General features: G+C 33.7%; 2 protein-coding genes across 9 annotated transcripts; one reads left to right on the forward strand and one right to left on the reverse strand.

Moving 5' to 3' along the window:
• The first annotated feature begins 116 nt into the window (after window positions 1–116).
• Window positions 117–7,916, forward strand: LOC100679728 (transcription initiation factor TFIID subunit 3). Of its 7 annotated transcripts, none has more exons than XM_031931977.2 (12): window positions 117–349; window positions 1,179–1,358; window positions 1,726–1,968; window positions 2,061–2,705; window positions 2,789–3,366; window positions 3,462–4,073; window positions 4,161–4,358; window positions 4,439–4,551; window positions 4,629–4,738; window positions 6,290–6,387; window positions 6,897–6,997; window positions 7,073–7,916. In XM_031931977.2, exons 2-12 carry the CDS (start codon window positions 1,193–1,195, stop codon window positions 7,185–7,187), a joined length of 2,979 nt encoding a protein of 992 aa, XP_031787837.1. In that variant the 5' UTR covers window positions 117–349; window positions 1,179–1,192; the 3' UTR covers window positions 7,188–7,916. The 7 variants fall into 7 exon arrangements, with proteins under 7 accessions (XP_031787837.1, XP_032456255.1, XP_003427022.2 ...); XM_032600364.1 differs by lacking the exon at window positions 6,290–6,387 and adding an exon at window positions 535–587 and having other exon boundaries at window positions 119–349; window positions 2,064–2,705; window positions 4,629–4,953; XM_031931975.2 differs by lacking the exon at window positions 6,290–6,387 and adding an exon at window positions 535–587 and having other exon boundaries at window positions 123–349; window positions 4,629–4,953.
• A 62-nt stretch (window positions 7,917–7,978) lies between these two features.
• LOC100121451 (CCR4-NOT transcription complex subunit 11) lies at window positions 7,979–11,100 on the reverse strand. Of its 2 annotated transcripts, none has more exons than XM_001605014.6 (4): window positions 10,931–11,100; window positions 10,163–10,326; window positions 9,753–10,095; window positions 7,979–9,681 (listed from the first exon to the last, which is right to left on the reverse strand). In XM_001605014.6, exons 3-4 carry the CDS (start codon window positions 10,008–10,010, stop codon window positions 8,563–8,565), a joined length of 1,377 nt encoding a protein of 458 aa, XP_001605064.1. In that variant the 5' UTR covers window positions 10,011–10,095; window positions 10,163–10,326; window positions 10,931–11,100; the 3' UTR covers window positions 7,979–8,562. The 2 variants fall into 2 exon arrangements, with proteins under 2 accessions (XP_001605064.1, XP_008209116.1); XM_008210894.4 differs by lacking the exon at window positions 10,931–11,100 and adding an exon at window positions 10,733–10,855.
• Window positions 11,101–11,132: the final 32 nt, after the last annotated feature.

Genomic DNA, 11,132 nt, shown 5'->3' on the forward strand with positions numbered 1-11,132 from the left:
AACTGCGACCTCTATATTCGCTTTCTCGTAGGACAGTAGCTGTTATTGGTCGATCCCTCAGCTTATCGACGCCTCGGTTCTAGGGGAATACAGCCGTATAAAACTGGTGCAGTGAACTCTGACTGGTAGTCTTCTGGCTATTGCCAGGAGAGACCTCTCAAAGATGGCGGAGACGCTGGCTCGGCAGCTAGACGCTCGCCAGCGCATTTCTCCAGTGGCCAGAGAACCGTCTGTATCTAAATAGTAGTGGACATGCAACATCGACGCAAGTGTCTTACGGACGACCTGCTAAGCTAGTCTAGTGTTCCAGGTCGCGTGTGAAAAAGTGTGTGAGCTGCTTTGATAGCAGGTGAGTGCGATTGATGTGTGAAACGTAGTCAGCTTGTGTGGCTGTCGGGAAAGGCATGCTCCGCGCACTGCTTATACTCTTTCCCCCCCGAACGAGTATCTTAGCTGATGGGTGATGTGGGTTCACGAGGGGAAAAAACGGTTGTCACGAAAATCGCCGGCTATAGTTCTGCTTATCGTTTTTAGCTGTTTGGCAGCGGTAGATCGAGAAAGTGTTGTTTTCGAGGAATTCGTCAGGGGTTGGTTGAGACAATTATATCTATCTACCTATATAACATACACTCACTCTACTGTGTATGCGTGTACATGTTACAATTTTTTTGCTCTGATTAAAGCATTGCATTTTATTCAATCTTTCATGCAGTTGTGCTAATGGTTTTCTAATGTGTCTCTAATTCGGTAATGTAATCTTTGGAAGTCTCTTGAAGAGTAGCTATATGATACATAAGCAGAAAGCATCTGCCGTTGCCTGGGACTACCATACACGCATGCCTACTTCTGTGTTATTAACTCTTATTATGTGATAAAATTTATTCTTTAGACGATGAATTTTCAACAGCATGCTACGTACTGTATAATCACTTTCCTAGGTTATGAAAAAACCATTGATTGATATTTATTTTATTAATTGCTTGCTGGTAAATATAAAAAAAATCTGGCAATGCATCATTTTCATGATATTGATTTTGCATATAACAAAAATATGTATTGCAGAAGTAGAGTTGAAGTATTAAAAACTGTAAAAAAAAATCAGATCCTTTTATCTGTTTTTACAGAATTAAAATTTTGCTTTTCAAAACAAGGATTATGAATAAATTATGTGTTTGCAGGTGATATAGGCAAAATGACCACGGAGTACACGAGAAACGTGTTAAAAATGGTGGTAGCTCAAATTTGCCAGACTGTTGGCTGGCATTCCATTAATTCCACACCATTGGAATTTATGGTTGATCTTATGCAGGAGTATATTTTTCAAGTTTCAAAACTTACTCAACAATATGCTCAAGTTTGTAAGTGATAAATAAAATTTTGTTGATTCTGAAGGTCATGATTTTAAAATATGTAAAATTAAGAAATAATATTTTTAAACTAGAATAATTTTTAATCAAGTTCAAAGATTACCAAAAATGCTTTCTGCAATTTGTTTTTGCTTTTTAATCAGTTCATTCATTGCAATTGAGACGCATGAATTCACAAGTTTTTGTTAGATCAAACCTTTTTAATGTTATGACAATTAAAAATATAAGTTGTTCTCAATTTAAAAATTATACATTATATTTATAAATTTTACCTATTTTAAAATATTAATCCTTCTTTATTTTATTTATTGGTACATTCATTTTTATATTCAAATTATTAATATTTAATTATTTTTAGTGGGACGGTGTGATGCCAATTTGGATGATTTAGGCTTAGCATTTCGACATATGAACATTGACTTGCAAGAATTGGCAGAGTATGTTAAAAATGTTGATTCTATCCCTTGTGTGGTTTCTGTACCTAAATTGCCCATTCATAGAGAGAGTCATCTCAATTTCTTAAAACCTGGTAGTCGAGAAGTGGTCACTCGACCAGTTCATGTTCATGAGCATTTACCTGCTATGTATCCTGGTACTGAAGGTAAGAATCGCATTAAATTTTGTATCTGTCTGAAGACTCATATATTTGTGTGTACAAATACAGAATATAAATAAAAGCTGTATTCATTCCAGAAGAATATCTACCAGAAATTAAAACAGAGGATACAAATTCAATCATTGCAAATGAACCAACGAATATTTCTGAAGATGATTGCAATGAAATGAATGTTGTTTCCAATGGAATATCTAATGATGATAGTCCAAGTAAAACAGTTGTTCATCAAAATGTTTTCAAGAGGCCAGGAGATCCTGTCACTACAGATGGACCAGTAGTAAAACGTGCAAAAACTACAGAAGAAGGACGTCCACTTAGGGAAATACACAGTGTGATGATGACTACTTCTGGTTTCTTGTCAACTGCTAGAGAAGGAAAACTACCAGAGGCAAGGACACCACAGCAAGCAAAACCAGAGTCCCCTCCACCTCCTGCTGTGTATCCTATGGTTCCACCAGCAGAGGTTAAAGTTGAAAAGAAGCTAAAGAAAATTCCCAAGAAGATGGTCTTGGAAGGTGGGAAACCAGAAAATAAAGAAAATAAAAAGAAGAAAATTCCGAAAGATACATTGTTTAAACCAGATGAAATAAAAGTTGGCAAAGTTAAAAAATTAGCTGGAATGAAAGAACAAGCTAAATCGAAAGCTTTAAAGCCTGGCAGCAAAGTTTCAACTGCCAATTTGGCTGGCCCTTCAAACCAAATTGTTACAGGAAAATTACAAGGTATAAAAATTTACTTTTTTTAAGTCTATATACTTAGTATACAAATTTTATTTTGATTTATATTTTCAAATTCGTAATTGTAGGTAAAGTACCTGTCGGAGGTAGTCCAAAGCATGTAAAATCATCGAAAATCAAGGCGGAAAAAGTCGATATCGATATGGGGTTAGTTGCAAATAATCCCTTGTTGTTGAACGATCGTAAAGAAGAAGCTATTATCAAGTTACCGATCGAACCGGACAAACAGAAGTTAAATATTTTTAAAAAGATCACTCCCAAGTCCAAAGAGGACAAAGAAATGCTGGATGTCCAACAGAAATTCGATTCGCGCGAGAATTTCTCTGCTTTCAATATGGAGTACGATAAGCAGCAACGCAATGACTTGGTCAAACAGGAAGACAAAAAACCCATTGTACAGAATATAATAGTAAATAATAACGTGCCGCGAGTACCGGAAGATGTTGGGTTAACGGATATGATGAGTCCGAACTCCGATACGTACATGTTTGATATGTCCCCACCCGGAACGCCGAGAACTCCAAAAACACCAGAACTCAGCCTTCCAGCGCATGTACCGCTAGAGAAGAAAAAGAAAAAGGATAAGACTGGTAAAAAGAAGGAACCAAAGCAAAAAATTCCAAAAAATAATCCTAGTCCAAAAAAGGTAATGCCAATTTTGTTGCGATTAATTTTAAACATCTCATGTTAACCATCGTTGATCGTTGATTTGAAATTGAAATATTGATTCAATATTTTCAGGCGCGGCTATCGAACGACTCAGCCGAGTTGAGCATCTTGGACCGACCAAAGACGCCGCAGGCCCCGGAACATTCACCAACTCGCGATTCAAAACGACCGGCACCAATCCCGGGGTCATTCTTCTCATCATTCCCGGCGGCACCGGGACATATACCCCATGCCCACGGAATCTTTCCACTATCCAAGGGTATGCATGGTATACCCGTTCCGCCAAATTCGGCTGCGGCGATACCGGGCATGATTCCTCAACGCTTCTACCTGCCTAAACCCGATATTAACAGCAGGCCGTTGTTACCGCCATCTTTTATGAATGAGTCGCTGCAACAACCGAGCGGAGTTCAGTTTTCAGCACTGACCAAGCAGCAGACTTTAGACAAACAACCCAGACTATCCATAAGTCCTGAGAAAGACTTCGTAAAACATGCACCGCTGCCGTTCGTCAAGCCTGAGATTGGAACGCCGTTGCCGCCAATTATGCAAAACTCTGTAGGGTTGCCCGCACCGCTCCTTCCCCCAATGATTTCGTCAGCGGTGGTGCCGGCGCCACTGCTTCCGCCAAACTTGACCCTGGCTAAACCTTTTAAACCTGAGAAAGCGGAGAAAGCTGACAAGGTGAGCAAGAAACTTTTTGCGCTCGCAAGTTTTAGATTAAAATTTTGTTATCCTAACGTTTTCTTTTTAATGTTTTTTTTTTTTAAGAAATCAAAAGAACATAAGAAGGAAAAGAAGGATAAGATGAAGAAAAAGAAAGAAAAGAAAGAAAAACATAAAGACAAGGGTGAAAAGGTAAAGGAGAAGAAAGACAAATCTGAAAAGAGAGAAAAGTTAGAGAAAATTAAAGAGAAGAAGGAAAAGAAAGAAAAACGGAAGGAAAAAGAATTGAGTAAAAAAGTTGCGGTAAGTAAAAGAAAAATATTTTTCAAGGATTTGTGCTTAAAAAGTTTTACAAACTAATTTTTCGATTTTTATAATTTTAGAAGGAAGAAAAAGTCATAGAAAGTGTGCCCAAAATCACTTTTAAGTTAGGGCCAGCAGCAGGAGGCTCTCCACGGCCTCCAACGCCCGACAACAGTGCCTTAATGAAGAAAATGTATGTATTTTTAATTTAATTTGGTTATCCTACTAATTTATTCAAACTTACATGCTAATTATTCGAACTTCTAACAGTACTATAAAACCACCCAAGAAGCCGGAGGACGAAATCAAACGGGAACCGACGCCTGAATTAGCGAAAATCTCAGCTCTGGTGACAAGGCCACCAAAACAGAAGTCAACAAGTAAGAAAGTGGAGCAGGGCCTCTTAGAGGCGTATGCCGCACATTCTTCGGATGCTTCTTTCTCTATTTCAACACTTGATCCTACTCTCCGGGTCAAGAAGCCTCTTATTAAGGCTTTGCCCCGGAGGGATTTCTCGCCCAGTCCACCTCCTTACGAGTCCTTTACCGCTATTGGTAATACAAATTTGCCGGGTAGTTCCAAGTTTTGTTTTACCGTAAGTATCATCAATCAAAACAGCTCGATGCGAATTAGCAATGGAACTTTGCTTCAGTCATATTTTTTTAACGAAGTACATGCGTATTAATTACTTTTCTATGATAATATTCATTAGTAGCAAGTTTGACTTGTTGGTTTCATATCCTTATATTATGTAAATTAATGTTATGATTTATGAACTTTAAAGTTACATTGATGTTTGTGTTAGCTTTTGTCTTTCATCAAAGAAAACAAAAATGTGAAAATCTAGGAAAAAACCGAAGATTTAAAAAACGTGAAATATGTTTCTATTTAGTGTAATAAAATAGTTTAAAATTCAATTGTCTGAAGCAAATCCATTGCAATAATTCGAATTAATAATTCAGCCCAATCCATCGATACAAACATCGACATTATGAACATTTAATGAAGGCAGAAAAAGGAAAGCAATATCCTGTTCCATATTCCACCAATCATCCCATGCTCACTGTTTTCTTCTCAACTTTTCTTGTCTACTTTTTTTTCACTTTCTCTGTAACCTTTTTACAAGGTGATGGTGTTTTTGTCATTTAAGTTGGTCGACGCTTTCTTCATATTATTTTAGGATTACCGGTTCACAGTTTCCACCATAATTTGTTTTTAACTTTTCTACTTTAGTTGATTTGACTTTAGTAGAAATAAAAACTTCTTTTTAATAATTCACAAGCAATTTTGGAAGATTTTTGCGCGCAAGAATTGTTGTAAAACATAAAATTGTTTAGAGGCACGAATATACATCTGTAAAATAAAACAGATATAAATTAATTAAAAGTGACTATACTCTTGGAGTTCAAGTCATTAGGAAATACTGAAGAACCGGTTGATGCTCCGTTATTCTTTGCTTTGTATTACTAGAATAGCTTTAATTATCGTATTTTCTGTAATTGCTGGTTGAGTGTTGATATTGTAGTACTATTTTCAATCAATTATTATTTGAATTATCTTTCAAATGCACGGTAGTATATCAAGGTTTTGTTATTTAGAAATTACTTAAGCCTTTTAAGCACCTTTGAGACGTAAGTGTAAGATATTTTCTCACGATTTTGTTACAATGAAAAACTAAAGTTGCTAAAAATTATTATTTACAATCTCGAGTAATGATAACAAAATTAATATCTATACATTTAATTATATTTTTTATACCTAGTAATTAATACTTACAAGATAAGTTACGATATTATATAATTTTGTCAGATTAAAAAAAGGATTAGTTTAATTACTTGCATGTAGTTTGCACGAGTAGTTTGATTTGCAGAAAATAGTAGATCATTTTAAAAATGCTAGTGTTATAACCATCACTTTTGTTGATGGCACAGAAACAAAAGTGGAAGCTGTCCCCAAAAAAGAAGATACAAAGGAAGATAAAGAAAATGGTGGAAACGCGTTAAGTGCAAAACCTACTGTCATGACTGTGGTGAGTAATCAAGTGTTTCAGTCAAAAAAAAACTTTATTCTGACATTAATGTCTATCTTCCGATCTTCTAAGACAATATAAAGCACACTTTTATGAAGAGAAATTCTCTACTAGGTAGCAAAGTTACAGGAATATTAATAATAATGTTCTTCTATTTCCTCATTTATCAGGCTATGATGCTTGATACTTGATTGTCTCATAGGCAATTCATACTTTTAAGATTTGCATACCTTCATAACGATTGCATTCAGTGCATAGACGTAGAATATTTTTGGAATAGGTTATTGATTAGTTAAAATAGAGAAGATTATAGTTTCATTTATCCTTTAACACCACAATCATTTTATATTCATCAACGTTTATTATTCATTCATGTGCATTTTATTTCCATTTACCAAAAGTTGGATAAAACAAATAAAATCAGGTCTTTATTTTTTGTATAAAAGATGGGTTGAGCTGAACTTAATGTATGTTATGAGCAGTATTTTTCAACATAATGAGTGTTACAGGATCAAAATGGACAAACTGTGTGGATTTGCCCTGCTTGTGGAAAACGAGACGACGGATCTCCTATGATTGGTTGCGACGATTGTGATGGCTGGTACCATTGGTAAGCAATATTATTGTTACTTTAATTATTTTTTTATATCAGTTCTATTTAACTAATGAAGTAATATTTTTAAAGGATATGTGTGGGGATACAAGTGGCACCAGATGAGAATGAAAATTGGTATTGTCCATTGTGTTTAACAAAAAAGAAGAAGAAGAAACACAAGAAAAAAACAAAAGTTGATGCCTAGTACAAATTAACCGGGTCTGGAGTTGAACCCGGATTGTCCTCGCAAATATTAGCATCAAAGATTAAGTCGAAAAACTTGAGTAAAATCAACAAAATTGCCAAAATCAATAAGATCGTAAAAAATAAGAAGTTAACACGGCATGAATTTAAGAATTTGGCTAAAAAATTTAGTAAGAATAAACCCAAAGATAAAAAGAACATTCTGAAAACAGCAGGACTAGTTAAAGATAAGAAGTGTAAAGAAATGACGGCAGAACAATTTTGATTATGTCGTTCATTTGAAGTGCATAAATATGTATACAATTGTAGTTTAATTATGTAATTATTGAGAGAAGCAGAAGGATAAAAAAAGTTGTACATATATAATAATTCTACATAAAAGTTGAGGATTGCAAAGTTTGATCATGAAAGGTTATGAATCAATAATGTAATTATGTAAGAATGATAGTTGTATAGAAAACCAATGAAATAGGTCTATCCTACAACGTAATTTATAGTTTTTATTATTTAGGTTTTGTATAAGTTTGCAGAATAGAAGATTCTACAGTTTGTGTATATATATGAACTTTGTACGTGAAGATATAAATTGGCAAAATTTATTTTTGCAAGTATCTGTTTTTAATTATTGTTGCAAAAATTTGTAATAATTGTCAACTTCTTTACCTGCTCGACTCACTTGGAGTATATAGCAAGGCTAATGCATGAATAAAAAAATATATTGCGAACTTGACATTGAGTATTTAAATTTATTTGAAATGTGTGAAATTAAATGTTTCTAGGAGCATTGAATAAATTAATCAATAAATTAATTTATTGAAAACTGTAAATATTGCAATCTTTTTATTATCTTTATGTGGTTTCATTGTACATAAAATGGTATTTTATTAATAAATAAAAAAATCGTCATTATCAGTGATAATCTCAATAATGAATACACAATTAGAAATTTATGTAACTTTTAATAACATTGTCATCAAAAGATTTGAAAAATAAAGATTAAATGATATTCTGTTTTTACATAAGTCTACATACACATTTTTTATATTGATTATTTAAGCATTGATTACCAAGCAAAGTCTTAGAAATCTCACTATTTTTTAAATTATTTACTACAAGTTTATCTTAAAAAAATTTTCTGAAAAATATAATTTAGAAATCTTAAAAAATTAATTGTTTTATCAGAAAAAAACATATATTTCTGAAATTTCTGTAATTATAATCTAAAATTTTAACAATTTCTTAAATACCTATGTACAGGGTAAGTATTTGAAATGCAGTATTAATGAGCTAACAATTTACTTGTTTTTCATATTTCTCACCAATTTCTTCAATTTCATTTATCAATATTTGAGGCCTCCATAATCCAGTAGAATTTTTTAACACATGTCAATTTTATTATTTTTTGATGGTGTCGAATTTAATCCAGCTGTGTCACCTGATTCAAGTTGCTTAAGTAGTCGAAAAAGAGCAGCTGCTTCTCTGATTCGACTAAATTCTATACAAAATGCCTGAACTTCTATAAAAAGTTCTTGCACGTTGATTATTTTATTTCTAATTAAAGACTGAAGAAAAACACATACTAGTCGCACCAATCGACTTTGCATGTAACGGTCTTTGATAGTTTCACAAGTATTTATACAATTACTTATATAAAGGTGAACAAATTCTGTGGGCAAATCCACTGTTGTTGTTAATCTATTAACTACTTCCATAGAATGCAAGGACATTTCCATGTTGACAAGCACACTAAAATATTCAGTGATTTGACTGGATTGCATCAATTTTAACAGAACTTCGATTGCTATTAGTGGATTGTTTTCTACTAGATCTGGCAATTTTCCTGGAGTTAATCCTATGTGATAAACTAATTTTGGATCTTTGTGTAACTCAGTTACAAGATGCTGCTGCTGTTGCAATGTTAAGACACTTTTGAAGGCTCTGCCCATAACTCTCCTAGCTTCAGCACCAGCACAGTTTGATACACACATACTATTATCATATTCTAATTTGAATTGACTTGGTTCAGACATATTCATCCAAGGTACTTCATCATAAGTAGATCTATGAATAGGTGGCGATGGTCTTAAAAACTCGGGTTGATAACTCTGAGCATATGCTGGGGGATCTCCAACAACAAGAGATTCTATAATGTTATTGTGTTTTTCTTTGATATCAACATCATTTGTAGCATTTCCTTTCGGCCTTGCTGTGTCAGATAAAATAACTGGGTTAGCACACTTTTCTACAGCAGGAAGTTCAGAGCGACGTTCAACTAATTGCAACTGTAAATCAGTTGAATCATAAGGTGGTGGACTGGGTAGAGGATACAATTCTTCTATTATTTGTCTTGGGGTCTTTTTCATCATTTCTCTATAATTATAGCCCATTAGACCGGCTATCAAATATTTCTCACATCGAGATAATACTGGAATATGTCCAGAATAAAGAGCTTTATCAAGATTTTCACCAGGTGATTTCAAAATTTGTACAAATACCTATTGACAAATTTATATTTTACTTTTGCTTGTTTTTTGAGACAGAAAATTATTCAAAAATAAATACATACCGGTGCAAATGGAGTTGTAGCCAGTGGCTCGCCTTTGTATAGATCAAAAAGCATCGCTACTGCAATAATTCTTTGCAATTCCTTGGGCAAAAGGTCCACATGTTGTAACAGAAGAAGCAGTGTCATTCCAACTTTGAAACGCTCTGGTCTAGGAAAGACTGTGTGTAATTGGTTTGATATATTTTCTAAAGTTTTGCTAGCATTTTCTTCATCTAGCATGTCCAACAGTTTGGACAAGTCTTTTGAGTTAAGCGACATGACTAATGAATAGTAGTGTTCAAATACCAGATAACAATCAACTTATCAAAGAAAAATGTCCTTGTTTCACAGTAATTCTTCATAGCTAAAAATAAAATTTGTTCATAATATATTGATAAATGAGTTTAGAAAGTATTTATTTTTTTACTCACCATACGCGCTTCCGATATTTTATCATGTCATGCAAGAGCCGAATCCTTAACGACATAACTTTCACTTATACTATAGGTACTTTTACAACAATAAAGTTAAGCATATCAGATTATAGCCACTAACGCCGACTTAACCAGGAATGCGTCTCAGTGTTGTTTCAAACCTGTTGATAAGATGTTTATATTACTCATGAATGCGAATTTCTCAAAAAAATAATAATTTTTTTAGTTTTTTGGAATAAAGAAGGTCAGGAAAGTGTATATATGACAAATATATGCGCGTAAGTATACGATATTTACGTCAAGGTATTAGTTGGTATTATATTTCTACCGGTACATCACTAGTCAAAGTGCGAGAACAAATTATTTCTCAATCACAATTTCTTATTGTTTGTTGTGAATAAACTGCACATATAAACAAACACCGAAAAATATATGCTTATGATCAATTAACAATGATTTACAAATAAAAAATTTATATTCGCGATGTTTTAGATGCTGATTTGACTCATTTTTCGAGGTTAAATATACACCGACAAGTTTTTAACATATTTTTTTTCTTTAACGTACCCTAGCTTCTTAAGGATTCAGTTTCTGAGAAAAGCCTGTACTTCTTTCAGCAACTAATTATTCAAACCGAATTTTGTAAAGATTTATTTTTGCATATTCATACACCGGCGAATACCTATACTTATAGAGGCGAAATGCTCTTCCAATCCCCAAGACTTTCCATTAAAATCAGCAAAGCAAAGCAATGTTAAATCTTACCTTCTACTAATCAGAAGCCTGTTCAAAACAAATAAAACTACAGAACATAATTAAATTGATTAATATAGAGCGTTTTCACGCGAAGCATCCCACATCAATCGCACTTTTTTAGAGAACCAGAACACAAAATAAAACTGGCCAGCTGATATATGTCGAAAAAACTGCACGACAACAGTGCGCATGCGCTGAAAATAGTACTGCA

The sequence above is a fragment of the Nasonia vitripennis genome, chromosome 5, assembly GCF_009193385.2.
Source record: "Nasonia vitripennis strain AsymCx chromosome 5, Nvit_psr_1.1, whole genome shotgun sequence".
Lineage (NCBI taxonomy): Eukaryota > Metazoa > Arthropoda > Insecta > Hymenoptera > Pteromalidae > Nasonia > Nasonia vitripennis.

Coding starts and splice junctions, on each gene's coding strand:
- LOC100679728 (XM_003426974.4), top strand. CDS start 1,193: ATGACCACGGAGTACACGAGAAACGTGTTAAAAATGGTGGTAGCTCAA. Junction 1,969..2,060: donor TATGTATCCTGGTACTGAAG/GTAAGAATCGCA, acceptor TATTCATTCCAG/AAGAATATCTACCAGAAATT. Junction 6,998..7,072: donor TGTGATGGCTGGTACCATTG/GTAAGCAATATT, acceptor ATATTTTTAAAG/GATATGTGTGGGGATACAAG.
- LOC100121451 (XM_001605014.6), bottom strand. CDS start 10,010: ATGTCGCTTAACTCAAAAGACTTGTCCAAACTGTTGGACATGCTAGAT. Junction 9,682..9,752: donor CTACAACTCCATTTGCACCG/GTATGTATTTAT, acceptor ATTTGTCAATAG/GTATTTGTACAAATTTTGAA.